This window comes from Tiliqua scincoides, chromosome 1 (assembly GCF_035046505.1).
Source record: "Tiliqua scincoides isolate rTilSci1 chromosome 1, rTilSci1.hap2, whole genome shotgun sequence".
Classification (NCBI taxonomy): Eukaryota; Metazoa; Chordata; class Lepidosauria; order Squamata; family Scincidae; genus Tiliqua; species Tiliqua scincoides.
In genome coordinates this window covers 41,353,287-41,369,579 of record NC_089821.1, presented here as the reverse complement: position 1 = coordinate 41,369,579, position 16,293 = coordinate 41,353,287, and the positions used below count along the sequence as shown (strand labels likewise).

Genomic DNA, 16,293 nt, shown 5'->3' with positions numbered 1-16,293 from the left:
TCCCCTTCCCCTTACTTTCTGCTGAGCCAGTTTCTGTGAGTATCTTAACAGCTCTCATCCACTGGAATCAAAATGACAAAAAAAAAACTCTTAATCCTCAATGGTTACTTCATCAGAAAACAAAAGTAAAACAAGTAAGGCTGCAATCCTAACCTACTTTCCTGGGAGTAAGTCCCATTGAACAAAATATGACTTAATTCTGAGTAGACCTGGTTAGGATTGTGCCCTGTAGCAATGCCACACAGTGGCACCTCTCTATCCAGATTCAGAACCCACGGATTGACCCACCATAGGTTCGGAACCCTCAGCTGGAGGACTTACTGAGGACGTCATGGATGAGGCTTCCACATGCCTCAAAATGCCTAAGGGAGCCTTCCACCAAAAATCCAAAGTGAATGTTAGAAGGCTCCTGCAGGCATTCTGAGGTGCAGGGATCGGCTGTGGCAGCAGAGGCCACAACCTAACCACCAGCCCCAGCCTGATCAACCTTACAGGGGCTGCTTGGATCTGCACCAGTGAAATTGCTGGTGCAGATCAAAGTAGCCCCATAGGGGTGGATGGGGCTCAACATGGGGTAAGTGGGAAAAATATTCCCTTGACCCCAGCTGGCTCCTAACTTGCCCTGGATACAGCACAGGCCACTGTTCCAGTGCAGGTTAGGATTGTGCTCTTAGTCTCATTTGTAATCATGACTAAATGGCAGAAATTAAATTCATCATCCAGTAGTTTAGCAACAAAAAACTGAATATTTTGCTTTACTAAATAATGCAACCACTGCTATAATGGAGTCAACCTAAGAACCCTGTTGCATCAGAACAAAGGTGTGTAAGGAGGAGGTTTAGTAAAACTAAAGAGAGAATAAGCACTCAAGCACTTGGTGTAAAATCAATTTCTTTATTAGCATGGATGGATAAAATGAGAACAAATATAGAACGCTGTATTCTTCTTGTAGGCATGGGGTCATGAAAATATCCAATTACAGTTGGCCCACCTCTTGCACGAGGGATATGTTCCAGATTCACTGTGTAAAGTTAAACTCACCGATACCAGAAAATGCATGCTGCCCCTTTAAAAATGAGGTGACACAGGCAGGACCAGCAGCTTCATTTTCTGATCTCAGGCTATGCTATGTTGAATCTGCCCAAGTCTATTGTGTGCAAGATGCAGGTAGATTGTGTTATTTATACAGCAACAATTGTGTTAACAGAACTTTGCAACAAGTATTAGATGTTGTGTTTTGTTTGAAAGAACTTTTGTTAGAATCAAAAGTAATTTAACTAAGGGCACAATCCTAACCCCTTACCTCAGTGCTTCCCAGCACTGACATAAGGGCAATGCAGCTCAGAGGTAAAGAAGAAAACGTTCCCTTACTTTGAGGAGGTCTTTGTGAGTGACACCCAACTGCAGGATGCAGCACATGTCCCACTGGCACCGTTATGCCAGTGCTGGAAAGCACTGACAAAAGGAGTTAGGATGGTGTCCTTAGATTTACAGCACCTCATTTCTTTAGAAAGAACTAAATCATACACATCATCCATGGGACTTACTTTCAAGTAAGTGTGCACTTTTATTTCATTTAATATAACACCTGGTGCAAATGACCAATACATGTTAAGACATCACTTCAACATTTTATAATTCTTAGTCACTGTAACAGAAGTCGAACAATTGATGGAAAACCTTGCACAACACTGATATATAGCAAGTCTAAGTTGCTTTTCAGTGTACTAGCACCAAAAGATGACAATGGAAACAAATGGAATAGAAATGGAATAGAAACAAATATAGAAATGCTATATTCCATAGTCCTGCAAGGAAACATATGGCTCTGTATCTGCCAGCATCAGAAATATTAAGGTTTTTTTAAAGTGTTCAGATCTCCAAATAATTTTTGTCAATGCCTTTATTGTATTGTAGCCTTTGTCAAATGCCATGTGCCAGAAAGGGTAAAAATCCCATCTGTCCAAAGAGCTTGCCAGTTTGGCAGGCTGTTAGGAAGTGTTTTAGGTGTTGGTCGATTTTCTGTACATATCTGCAAGATCTTTGCTGCATAAGGTATGAATTTAATCAAACAACATTTCACAAAACATTATGTAAGCTTTAAAAAACAAAACCTAAAGTCTACCCAGACAGATAAGGGGGAAAATGATATTTTCCATTAAAATGAGATGCAGGCAAAACTGTTTCAGAACACAATAAGTGTATCAACTAAAAAGTGTTCTCCACAAGAAAATTTACGAGAGATGGGCCTGATTCAGTCAGATACAACAAAACTTGAATCAAGAAATAGTAACAATTCATTTAAAATACAAATATTTCCAAATAGTTTGATCTGTCGATTGTTAAGAAAAGATTTGTTTTTTCCATTCCCTGGAGCTTACATAGACTACAAATATAATGAAGCATTAGTTCCCCTTATATTAAGTACAACTCCCTCTACCCACAGCCATAGAGGAGCTTTCTAATGCATAAATTTTGCCATGTAGCCATGATTTCAAACAGAAGTCACTTATCCTGTTCAGGACTCTCTCTTAAACACAGACAGGATTCCCTGTTTCCTGCCCCCCAGACATAAGAACTAGCAGAAAAAGGCCCATTCCCTTAATTTGGGGTCATGGCAAGTTGTCCTACAAGAAAAAAAAAAGTTGCAAGCTATCAATTGCCATTGAAAAGCTATTTTCAGCTGATGTACATTACATATCTTTAAGAACGTATACAATCACAAACCATGCATAAATCAAGACTCTTGTTACTATTGTTGTGCTCATTTCATTTACATTCAGACATATAACTTGGCTATGTCTTAAAAGCTAGATGAGACTGTGTCTCATTTCAAGCTACAAGAGGTTACATCTTTGGTTAAAATGTTTTATCCTCTCAAAACAATTAGCAAAATACTGTTGAAAGCATCATTTCCATTCAGATCACCACCTCACCTCCATGTTTTTATCCTCAAAATTAACCAACAGAGACTTCTTATAAATGATTGAAAAAATGGAATATAGGACAAGTTCTCTAAAGCTTCCTTAGTCACATTTCTGACTAGTCATGCAATATCTCTATCAAATTATTTATATATCCAAGTGTCAACACTGCTCATGGCTGCTAGTGATTAAAGTAACTTAAGCAATTGTCTTATACTTGAAAGTGGCAATTCTGAATTTCTCCTACATGGGAAGAGAGATGCTGGGGAAAAGTAGCTTCTCTACAAAGCACATAGTGCAGAATTGCTAATACTGATTTTATTAATCCGCTTGTACACAAAGAAACTCTCAATCAATACTTTAGCATTTTTAGAGGAATGACAAGGCAGAATAAACTTTGAGTAGCAGCTTTCATATACCAAACGGAACTCTAAACCCAAACAAGTTATGTATTTGTATGCGATGCCTTTTGGAATATAGTAATGCAATGCACTACTCAATTACAGCATGTAGGTTATCCCACATGCTTATTGCGAATGATTTCTCCTCCTTCTATCTCAATTTGTTCATATAACCACTTGCGATCACAGCGGCACTCAGGTCCACACTTGCTGGAGCCGCATTTGGGACAAGCGTAGAAACATCCAAGGCAATCCTCATCAAGACAGTCACAGAGGTCAACCCCACTATAAAGGAGGAGTCCTTGGCTATCGTATACTTTGCTCTTTGCTGGTATTACTTGCCTACAGAAGGAAGAAAGCATAGTTTGCAGACATTTTTAATATCAGACCTGGAATTTATATTCAAATTACCTGTTACAAGCTCAGCAGGTGAATTTACTTTGGCTAGTTCTCTTAGACTGAGAAACAGCAAGTACAAAAGGGTCACTTCACATGTTACATCAGCCTTATAGAGACTGCTGGGAAACCTCTACAGGGTAGGGAATCTGTGGCAACTGTTATGTATATAAGCAGTTTGGTATGTTGACTTGAATGTTGAAGGCCTTCAAGCAACAGAACCAACCCATGTGACAAGGTTGTTTACATACCTTGGTAGTTGCAGTAGCCACTAGGCCAGGGGTGCTCACACTTTTTTGGCTCGAGAGCTACTTTGAAACCCAGCAAGGCCCGGAGATCTACCAGAGTTTTTCATACAATGTTCGTGCCATCATAACATATACCGTTTATGTGTACAATGTATGTTGGTGTACCTTGAGCCCCACTGAGTATAACAGGACTTACTCCTGAGTAGACATGCCTAGGATTAGGCTGTGAGGCTGCAATCCTAGCCACACTTACCTGGGAGTAAGCCCCATTGAGTACAATGGGCTTTACTCCCGGCGTTTCCTCCCAGAGGCACCTGAAGGGGGGGGGCTCGGCACTCCGCGATCTACTCATTTTGCCTCGCGATCTACCGGTAGATCGCGATCCACCTATTGAGCACCCCTGCACTAGGCAATAACCACTATAACATATAGAGTTGCTTTGTGTCTGCTATACAGACCAGTGTTTCTCAACCAGTGGTACTTGAGGTGGTGTCTCGTGGTATTTGTGGACCCTTTGGACACCTGCTGGCAGGCAGCAACCCCAGCAATGCAAGGTGACAAACAGAAGTAGGAGACTCAACTTGGTGTGTAAATCTCCAAAGCATGCTTTTCTGCACTCGAAAAAGCCTCCTGTCCATCCTGAGCCTCTTACTAGTGTTTGTCATGTTGCATCTAGCCTCCCAACTCAGAACTAACAGGCAATGATGTCATCACCAGTTACTTCCAGTGGTACTTCAAATAGGTGGACCATGTGAAGTGGTACAGTGGAGAACAAACAATGAGAAACACCGATATAGACTGCATTGCCAACCCATATTAAGAGGCATCTTCCTTATAGCAAATCTCACATGCAACCATTAAGACAATATCTGAAAAATCTTAGCACTGGTCCACAGACAATTCAAGATGTTTGCCGACAAAGAAGGTGCAATTGAAAAAAATTCCTACAAATCCAATCCTAAGCACATTTATTTTGGAGCAGTTCAGCTGAATTCTATAAGACTTCCAACAATTTAATTATGTTAGTATTATTCCAAAAAGCAACAGAATTATTTTTCCCAAGATAGTGTTTCTAGGAGCAGAATTTGGCTTCTCAATTGTCTATCAGTGCTTCAAGAGGAAACAGCTAGGCACTGAAGAGGGAGATTATGCTGCAAGGATTTGGACTAAGTTAAAAGCTACTCTCAACAATGTTTCAACAGCATGAACTTTAGGCTCCCAAAATGTGTTTAATTCTGTGAAGGATAATGCACCAAATGATATGCGTACTCATTGCAGTAAGATTAGTTTTGCCAAAGTAGCAGAAAGCCTCAACCATTTCCAGTGAGGAAAATATGAGTTCAGTGAAAATCTCTAATTTCCCCATATTTTCTGATTTTCCCATTTCCACCTAGCTTTGGTCTTCCTATCATCTAAGAGACTCCTGAATGGGACCAACATCCTGAAATGGCTGTTGAGTCATTTTGATAGACTAGCCATGCTTGTTCTGTTGTTGCTGAGTCTATCTTCTTCCCCAACTGTCAGGTACACAAGAACTCGGTTTTGATTCAGCTCATAGGACAATGAAGCCCACCCAATTCCCCAAAACAGGAAAGTTCAAGGGGCTCAGATGAGCCCAAATATCAAATCCCACAAGTAATGCCCAGAGGTTATAAAAACCACCTCTCCCCACTTTGTGCAGGAGAAGAGTATGTTACTTGGTTCACAGTGATGTCACAAGGTAGCTAAAAGGATCCTATGCAAGTCTAACCATCATTGATCTTCCTTCGGTTAAACAATCAACTTTCTCCTTGCTCAGTTTGTATCATGGCAAAAACATGCAGAATTGATTTGTTCAGAGGCCCCTTTGGACAGTAGTAGCAGCAGCATCGGGTACTTTTTAGCCATTTTGCAGATTAACACAGAGATTGGCTGCAGGTTGTATTCAAACCCCCCCTCCTCCCAAAAGGTTTTTCCCCAGTCACTCTAGACCAGCAGTAAAACTCCACTTCATTTTTTTATCATACCACTTCCAGGTGACAAGAGAAGATTTTTTCTACCAAAGCTGCTCTGAAGTATGGTTCAGATGCGAATAAGATGACTTTTTTCCCAGGATGTGAAAGCAAAGATACCTTTAATACATGCAGAAAAACAGCTCACCTGTCTGAATTAACGGATGTACTTTTTGTTTGCAGCCTTCTTTTCTCTCTTTTGTTTGCTTCTGGAGGAAATTCAGTATGACGTCCTGGATTAGCAAACTGTAAGGACTTCAAGGCCTTAGCTGTACGCCCCTGAAGAAATACAGACAGACAATCTCATTGGAATGGTTGTACAATGCTTATTGCATAACCCTTGCTACCCAAACTGGGACATAATCACATCTTGGGTAAAATTAAGGTACAAAGCTGAGGTCACAATTCCTATTAAATGTAAAATTCTGCAATGCTTAGCCTATGCAAATGAGGTGTGATACAATTAAACTAGAAGCTCTCAAGCCTCATCACCTCCAGAGTTAGTCTTCTTTGGTCAAGAGCATGACAGGAGCAAGTGAATGTTGTGGGGTGAGGCTTCTGATGAACAATACTGCATGTGACATGTTCCTAATACTGTAGTTCTCTAAATGAGTAAATAAAAGTTAAAACATAGCAAAGTTGGTCACTTGTGAAGCAGATAGTCAGCTGAAGGTCCTTAGTGATGCAAATTAGTGGAAATAAATCATGCATTACTCTAAGTATCAGCACAATTCTATGTATGTCTTTTCAAAAGTAATTCTTATTTAATTCAATAGGAAGTGACTTTCAGGGAACTATCTATAAGGCTGCGATCTAAAAAGGATGCCTTCCAGCTCCCTTTTTACTTTCCCATTTCAAAATGGAATTGTGGCATGTTATCAATGAATGACAACATGAAAATAGCAAAGATGGAGAACCTCAAATCCGAAGGTCTTCCACCATCCTGCCCCTTACGCTTAGAACAGATATCTCACCTCCATTATACAGTCATGTCTCTTTTGCCAAGTCCTGTCCTCCCTGTCGTATTCATTCCAACAGTTTGCTTCAGACCGATTCCTAAATATTTGATTTTCACCTCCTTCATGAAGGCTTGCAGCTAAATATGTTGAGTGCCTCCAGTGAAAGTTACTGCATGTGACATGATGTGAAATTATACTGAAGTTCCATGTCTGGTGTTTGATTGTAACAGCTGTTTCACACATGCATGCCATCACTTCACTTGCACTGAATGACTATGCGTATGGGAACTGTACAATACCTACCATCCCATTAGTACTTTATGATAAGGCGATAAGTTTCTGTACAGTCTACTTCTGAGCAGCCTGGTCTCTAAGCATGTTTACTGATAAGGAAGTCCCAGTGCTTCTAATGGGGCTTGCTCCCGGGTAACGTGTACAGGATTGCAACCTTAATCCAATATTTAGATAGGTTTAAAAAAATCCAAACAGACCCATATACATACGTCTGAATCAAGTCTTCTTTGCCGATGGTCTTCTGAATCAACCTCTCCTTTTCCATATATTATCAGTGTACATTTCGGACAAAGCTTCCAGCCAGGTACAAATTGCCGTCCAAACTTGGCAGTTAGAAAAGCTGCATCACCTATGTCAATTGCATGCAAGTTTTTCCTTGCAATTTTTTTGTGCATACTAAAAGGATCACAACATGACTTTTGCAAGTCTTCATATCTATCAAGGTAGAGTTTAGCATGATGGAAGCAGATTGTATAGTTCTCTGAAACAGCTATCCCAGTTCTATGCTGAAGGAGTACCATATCTGTTGAGGATAAGTCTTGCTTAGTCTTGAAGCCAGTGTGAGAGGTAAAATATGTTTTATGGCAATCACTGCTAGCTTGCAGCTGACTTCCAACTGAACATGGATCCATTTTACTTGATCAGTGCAATATATTTCATTGTCTACACATTTTGTCTGCGTCGTCTGTTACAAAGCAGCTGTTACGAAGATTATCCTGGAGAAAGCAGTGAAGGAAATGAGATTCATCTGCAAATCTTGACTTTCAAGCTTGACCAACAAGATCCAAAACATAGTTAAGCTCATGAAACGTGTTCTGTACACAGATTGTTCATTCAAGGATTGAGCTGAATTATAAAATTCAGGGTTTTGTTTTTTTCCTGCAGGGAACTCTTCTGTACAGCTTGGGGCCTAACCTTAAGCTCCAATACTCCATTAGAATAAACAGGTGCATGCCTGGAATCCCAAGTTACATTTTGTGTCTGTACTAGCACAGCAACATCCTTGGATGTGAAGAAACTGACAGCCCTTTTACAAAGCATCTAATGGGTCTTTAGCATAGACTAAATGAATGAGAAAGGCTGGCACAACCCTACCCTGGCCCAGAGCTTTCAACATTTGTTGTTGGTGCAATATTGCTTTTGCAGCACCACTTCTTCAAGGGACAATAGGCAGCTTGCCACACAAGCCTTACTGCAGCAAGCGAGAGGTGTGTGCAGTCTCCTGGTTTCTCCCCCACTTCATGTCCTTTTTGGATTACCTGCATTATTTCAAAAGGTTGCTCTTTCCTGCTGGTTCATTGCCATCTCAGCTGCTTCAATTTCCATTGGGGTCAAGCCAGACAAAACACTGCTGTATGGTCCCCATGGTAGCAGTGACACGTAACACACATTTAGAATAATTCACGTGGCCAAAAATGCTTGCCATACTGTGAGCTACTATCAGGGATACTTGAAGCCCAAAGAAGCAGAGGTGTAGATTAGCGAAGAGTAGGGCCAAAAGAATTGGCTTCTCTTGCCAAATGGAAGGAGGCCACTACAACAGTGCAAGCCTCTGGTTTCCTCAAATAGCGTGGGCTGCTCTAAGTCAGACAACTAAGGGCCCAATCCTATCCAATTTTCCAGTGCCGGTGCAGCTGTGCCAATGAGTTGTGCAGTAACCTGTGCAGTGTCCTGTGGTGGGGAGGCAGTAACAGAGGCCTCCTTAAGTTATGGGAACATTTGTTCCTTCATCTTGGGGCTGCATTGCACTGGTGCTAGAAAGTTGGATACGATTGGGCCCTAAGTCAATAATGCCTATCTGCATTAAATGTGATTTTTAATACTAATAATCTAGAACTCTCCTGAAAATGAGGTAAACTTTACTTGTTTGAAGTCATAGTTCAAATAAGACTAGTGTTCTGAATCTAGTCTTCTATTTATGTGAAAGAATCCAGCAACAGACCTGAAGGAGAATCATAAGAATTTTATAGTAAAAACTTCAGAGCATTATAGTAATCTAAAACTTTTACCTATTACAGTATTTAGCTACAGTACCTATGTTGCAAAGTATTCTTCTGGCATTTTCTTGGCCTTTTTAGCATAGGCCTCTCTACTTTGGGAACAGACATCTTGCACATGCCACTGTCGTGTTACTAAATATGCTGGTTTATCTCTCACTAGCCTATTCCTATATTAAAGAGATGCACCTTAGACCACTGCTATTGATTTGAAAGGAGGCAGAAGAAGCAGTGAGAGAAGCAGCCTTCAGATGACCCGAATTAACTTTTCCCATAAAAGAAGAACAATGGCAGTTTCAAGAATTTTATATTCAAGCAGGAGTAAGAAGCCGGTAATCTGCAGGAAGGGTGACCCAGGCAAAGCCGATGTGCAGGAATTGTTAAGCCACAGGCAACATTGCAGAGATGTACAGCGTCCAGATGTGTTCCAAACCTGACCAGATTGCAGCAGACTTCTACGTATACATGCACCCATATTCTGGCTATTTTAAGAGGGCAAGTTCACTTGGACCAGTAGCCATGTCATTCCTAATAAAATCTCAACTTCTAGCATTATTGCCAAAATAGTTTCAGTGGCCAGATTCCATAAACTGTAAAGTGCTTCAACACACGCATGGGGTCAGGACTGATTTTTCCTTCCAGTTACAGACTCTTGTATTCCACAGGATGCTCTCTGACCTTCTAGGGAGCTTTGAGAAGTCAAGGGGCCAAGAAGGGGTTGCCCTCAAAAATCACAATGTGAATATGGAAGCTCACAAGCAGTACTTTGGCTCCTAGCTAAAGTCATGATTTCAAACATACGCCACATCTTCCTGAAGAGGTCATTTCGATATTTAAATAAAAATAATGAGGACTCATCTGGAGAGGTTTAATTTTGTGTCTTACTCTTTTCAAGAGTCTTAGATTTTGTTTCCTAAGCTGGCCCAGTTTTGCAGCAATTTGTCCCAAGGAATGATACAGGTTCTAACCTGTCTACAGTTATGCAACTTATTCTGAAAATACATAATTGTTACAGCTCAATACTTTATATGAGTTAAGTTTGCATGTGTGCACATCTTTAAATAACTACAAGGCTGAATAACAGAAAACAGGAAATTATTGACCCTAACTAATTAGATTAACAGGTCCCCAGACCTGAAACTAGGAACCTCTGTGAAAAGACTGCAATCCTATGCACTTGCCTGGAAGTAAGCCTCACTAAACATAAATGATATTCACTTCAAGGAAACATGCATAAGATCAGGCTGTAAATTCATTTGGAATATAGAGCAGATGTATAAACATGTATGTGTTCCCAGACCTCTCTTAAAATGAAAGGAACAAGGTTTGTAAGCTGTTGTCACTGACAATATTTTACCATGATGAATGTTGCAACATCTGAAGCTTCAGCTTAGCTCTGACAAAACATATTTTAAGCGAGATGCGATAGTGGGTAAATTTTAGTAAGAACAGACGATGCCAAGGATACTGCATTAACTTGATGTAGGCGTGAAATGCAGAACATAAACTGCTGATGCCCCATGAAACGCTCATTAAGAACATGGCAGGTGGTATTAGCAAGAAGGCAAGAAACAACTGCTGGTGTTTACAGAAAGAATGAAAGAGGGAGGAGAAACTATACTGGGACACAGGAAGAAGGAGGGGGCGTGAAAAAAGCACTAATAAGTTCATTCTGTTTTTTTTCATAACTGAGAACCAGCATGTTACTTGCCCACATCTAGAACGGCATCCTTAGCAGACAGATTTTTCCATGTTTGAAGTCTTCTGTGTTCTTATGCACGTGGTCTGCAAAAATCCACACTGCTGCTTTTGGTGAATGTCACATGAGTGCTTTACCATGATATCAAGATACAGGAAGAAAGTATTACCATAAGAGTGGTCTTACCCCAATTCAGACCTGGTCCATCTAAGTCAGTATTTTCTATACTGGCTGGTAGTGACTTTTAGTCTTTCCCAGTCCTACCTAGGGATGCTCCAGACCTTTAGCATGTAAATTACCTGCTCTCCCAATAAGACATGATCCGTTCCCTGAAATAAAGTACCAGAATGCTCAAATGCATACAGTACTTTAATTGTGGAGGAAAGGAAAAGGGGAGCAATGCAATCTACAGGCTCTACCCCAATTTTGACCAAATCATGACCACCTCCATTCTCTTCTAAAAAAGTGACTATCCCAAAAGGTAGAGGAAGCCTGCCCCTTTCTGTCTCTGCCTTCTAATAATTCAAGTTTTGACCACACTCATGATAAAGCACTCCAATGACCACTTCAGGTTCAGGACCATATAAAGGCTGATATGCGAAGCTGCTCAGGACCATATGCTCAGCCTTTATATGCTTTATATATCAGCCTTTATATGCTCAGGACCATATAAAGGCTGATATGCGAAGGGATAAATGCCATTTGCCACATGCTTCCTTTCCTGGAATGAGTAGCCTTATTTCTGAGATATTAATGTTCAGAAAGCAGCTGGCCCAGATGGAATTCTGGGACAGGTCATTAGACTGTGCTGCAGAGCTGACTGAAGTTTTTACAAATATTTTCAATTTATCTCTGTCACAGTGCTCTGTCCCTACTTGCTTGAAGACATCTGTTATAGTGCCAGTTCCTAAGCAGACAGTAGTTGCTTCTCTCAATGATTATCGACCTGTGGCTCTAACTTTGGTAATTATGAAGTGTTTTGATGGGCTCTTATCATTCTTCCACTCTGATATTAAATACGGGAGCTCTCCAAGGCTGTGTGCCCCTTCCTCTATTCCCTGTATACACATGATTGCAGTCCATCACATAACACCAATGAAATTATAAAATTTGCAGACAATACTACAGTGGTGGGGCTTGTTAGTGAGAATGATGAGTCTGCTTATAGGAAGGAGGTACAGGAGTTGTTATTGTGGTGCAAAGAAAATAATCTCTCACTTAACATCAAAAAAACTAAAGAACTTATAATTGACTTCTGGAAAAAGAGGGATGTACAGACACCATTATACATAAATGGTGAAGAGGTGGAGAGGGTTGCTAGTTTCAAATTCCTAGGTATTTACATCACAGAGGACCTCTCATGGACTATTAACACCAGCATGTTGATAAAAAAGGCACAAAAGCGGTTATATTTTCTAAGGAAGCTTGGGAGGATACATTTGTCACAGCAGCTGCTTGTGTCTTACTATTGTTGCACCATTGAGAGTGTCCTAACCTATGATATCTTGGTATGGTACGGAAATTGCTCTGCAGGGGACAAAAAAGCTCTGCAGAGAATTAAGATCGCGCAGCACATCATCAACCTTCATCTACTAGCTTTGTAGGACATCTATACATCTCGCTGTCTGCAGAAGTCACATAGTATTCTGAGAAACCCCTTCCATCCGGCTCATAAGTTCTTTGAACTGTTGCCTTCGGGTAGATGATACAGAACTATTAGAGCACGCACCACACGATTCCTGAACAGTTTCTATCCCACAGCCATAATTACGATGAATAAGGCGGTATAGTTGTTACCATGCTCCTGGGCATTATACTGTTATATATTATGATGCATGTTGTATAGAATGTGTGGGTGAGTGTGTGGAGTGTGACTGTTGGAATTGTAGTATATATTTATGCTTGTATCTCAAAGGTGCATAAATTTTGTTGTGCTGTAACACAATGACAATAAAGTTACTACTATAAATTAACCAAGCAACGAATGCAGTCTTCTTCCTTTCCCCTCTGCAATGTCTTTCCTCTTCCCATTTCAAATTAGGATGATCTGGTGGGGGAAAATGCTGATGCTATTTGCAGATACACACCTATGATCTCTTCCCCCATCTGGGAAATTATAAGATTTCCTGTGAGGTGTGAGTAGCAGCGAGGGTCAGAAAATGACATGTACATGGGGGTAAGAGAAGGGAGAGTGAGCATCCAGTGGTCAACTGTTAACAAGGCTGCTCTTAAGGCAGTGGTTCTAAAACTGCAGGTCCAGAGCCCACCAGCAGGTCATGATCCAACTTTTGGTGGTTCATGAAACTGGCAGGGTAAATCAGACCAGTGATTTTCAACCCTTTTCATCTTGCAGCACACTGGCAAGACCCTAAAATGGTCAATGCACACCATCCGCTTTTTGACAATTGACAAGGCACACTGTGCTGTCAATGGGGGCTCACATCCCCCAATGGTCCTATTGATAAATGACCTTCTCCCAAATTCCCACGGCACACCTGGGGACCATTTGCGGCACACCAGTGTGCCATGGCACAGTGGTTGAAATGGCTGAATTAGATTATGGGCATCAAAGACTAAACAACCTGCTACCTGGGAAGCACTGCTGCCCAATCACCATTATAGCCACAGAAGCTTGAGTGGCTGGTAAAGTGAAACTTATTTTTTTTTTTAAAAATAAGGTGGGCCCTGATGCTAAAAAGTTTGGGAACCGCTGCCTTAGGATGTAAAATCAGAGAGGTAATTGGGCATTCATGGAAATAGCCTCTCCAGTCCAATTAAGGTATCAGTTCTGTTCTGACAAGTTTTATGGACATTGAGCTGATTATTGCATTAAACTATACATTTAATGTACAGTAGATACTGTCAAGATCTTGTAACTGACTCATTTTAAACATGGCTTTTGTTTTATGAGATTGTATTGTATTTTTAATTATTGTCTGAGAACTACTTTTGCAGAAAAGCAGCACATCGACTAAACAATACATAAAACAATAAATTCACCCCTAATTCAAATTAGGGGTTATGCTACTCCCCCAATTTCTACACTATTGTCGATGGGGAGGGGGAAGGAGGATTGTTATGCTGGTCAGCACAACATACTGTTTTGACCAAAGTGCACACACATACCAAAAGTTCCCCTTCCTCTGATTGGGCTTCCCCAGATAAGGGAGATGATGCTAGTCCCAGAAGAGTCTTTTTGAGACACTGCCAACAGTGCAATACAGGTTGGCAATTGTTGAACAGCAGGAACAAAGGAAGGATTCAGCTAAGAGTAATGTCCTATCCATAGCAATCCTAGATTTGCAAAGAGCCTTCTAGATAGGAAGTACAGAGACAAGATAGGATACGAAACCAAGACTCCAATGAAATACATGGCCTTCAGTGGAAGAAAATTGATGGATTAAAGGTGCCCCATTCACTCCTTTCAGCAAAGAAGGTATGTGGCACCCTAGTAAAGGAGGCTGCAAAGGGAACCCACACATAGATGATCACCCAGAACTTGGGAGTGTACTTGGAAAAGGAACAGATTGCAAACATCCTTAAGTACCATCCTTGAGTAAGGAAATCAGAAGAACAGAATGAATTGGGGGGGGGGGGTTAGTTCATCATTACTTATCATGATGCAGGGTATACAGCTGGGAAATTCATGCCTCAAAACAACAGTTACAGCTTGAATACTTTCACAATAGACAAAGCAAGGCAAGCTTTATTAAGATATGTGCACAAAGCTTCATAGAGGACAGAAAGCATACCAAGCACACAATTTCATAGCACACAGATGCAAGCTAGAAGGACTTATGGTTGCAAACAGATTATTATTTCTGAACTACAACAGGAGCAATGCCCCCTTTGAATTATGGTGACAAGGGTCCCAATCAAAAATCATAAAACTTGATAACCATGACAGTGTAAGATGAGAGAGGGGGGCAAGCAAAAGAGCCTCATAACAGGGAACATGTGCCACTTTTCTAACTGCAACTGTCAGTTTCACCTATTCAAAGGCTGTATCACACAAACCCTAGTCTGCCATTAAGTGTACAAGGAACCACAGCTAACCATGGTTCCCTGACTTGTCTGCTACAATTGTACTTTATCGTTTTAAAGGCACACTTAAAACTTCTTAGATGAATACGAAAAAAGCAACATGCATAGTGGCCCTCATGTAAGTCTCATGCAAACAAATGGAGCACTGAATATAAGCAGCTTTGGGAATAATCAAATTCACTCCTAAGAAAACATTTGCATATTCCCCAACACTTTTAAAATGATTATAAAAGCACTAATATGGGTATGCATACATATCATATTAAAGGGGGCTGTGACAGCCTGTGATGAGCATTCACATGTATTGTAAATACTACTAGTCACACTTCTGAGAGCCTGTTTCGTAAAATCCCCCCCCCCAAAAAAAAACTGGCTTGCCAGTGACATTAGATGTGTTTGTATGACAGTATTCACAATTATTAAGCTAGTTGGAGCTTAATACTAGTTAGCCCCAGTGCTGATGCATTCCATTGCTCCACCTTCTGCAGAGACAGCATTTGTCTAAAGAAGTGAATGCTGCTCCTGTGGAAAAAAATTCTCCCTGTGATTAAGAACATAAGAAGAGCCTTGCAGGATCAGGCCAAGGAGCCATCTAGTCCTTGGAAAAGCAGGTACAAGAACACTGGGAACCCAGCAATCTACATCACAGGAAGAAACTTTTCTTAAGAACAGCATTTACAGAATCATTGACATTAACTGGAAAATTAAAAAAAAATTATTAAGAACATTTATATACCATTTTTCAACGAGAGTAGCAGAATGATTCGGACACTTTCAGGGATGACTGGTATCCGTTTACAGTGTGCAAACAACGAACCATCAGAATGTTTTCCTGAAAAGGAGATGTCATTTTAGTCAGATTTGCTTACAGCATAGAACATATTGTTATTCTATAATTATAATTCTATCAATAGAATACAATTTAGTTTTAAATAAAATTATATTTATTCTGCATCTTTCCCATGTTTCCGTTTTATGTGCATGTTTATTTTCTTATAAAAATATATGAACATGTTTTCCTTTTAATGAAAATGTAAGTAAAACTCATTGTCCATGGGAAGAAAGCTATGAAATACATTTGCATGCTTCCACTAACCCTGTAACCACAGACACAGTTACTACAGAGTTTGTGGCAAAATGCAAAGAAATGAATGTGTGTTGGCAATGCCATATTTATAATCCTTTTTTAAAGAGTTTTCTGCTGCCGTTTTAAAATAAGATAGGAAATGTTATACATAGTAAGACTAGTTATCTGCCTTAGGGTGCGATCCTAACCCTTATGTCAGTGCTTTCCAGCACTGGCATAGTGGCACCAATGGGACGTGTGCTGCATCCTGCAG

The 16,293-nt window shown here is 40.4% G+C and overlaps 1 protein-coding gene across 2 annotated transcripts; it reads right to left on the bottom strand.

The window, feature by feature from the left end:
• Window positions 1–1,771: 1,771 nt before the first annotated feature.
• ARL14EP (ADP ribosylation factor like GTPase 14 effector protein) lies at window positions 1,772–11,189 on the bottom strand. 2 transcript variants are annotated; one of them, XM_066609949.1, is made up of 4 exons: window positions 11,096–11,189; window positions 7,423–7,929; window positions 6,109–6,239; window positions 1,772–3,667 (listed from the first exon to the last, which is right to left on the bottom strand). In XM_066609949.1, the coding sequence occupies exons 2-4, from the start codon at window positions 7,843–7,845 to the stop codon at window positions 3,439–3,441; spliced, it is 783 nt and encodes a 260-aa protein (XP_066466046.1). In that variant the 5' UTR covers window positions 7,846–7,929; window positions 11,096–11,189; the 3' UTR covers window positions 1,772–3,438. The 2 variants fall into 2 exon arrangements, with proteins under 2 accessions (XP_066466046.1, XP_066466038.1); XM_066609941.1 differs by lacking the exon at window positions 11,096–11,189 and having other exon boundaries at window positions 7,423–8,110.
• Between the last annotated feature and the right edge of the window lie 5,104 nt (window positions 11,190–16,293).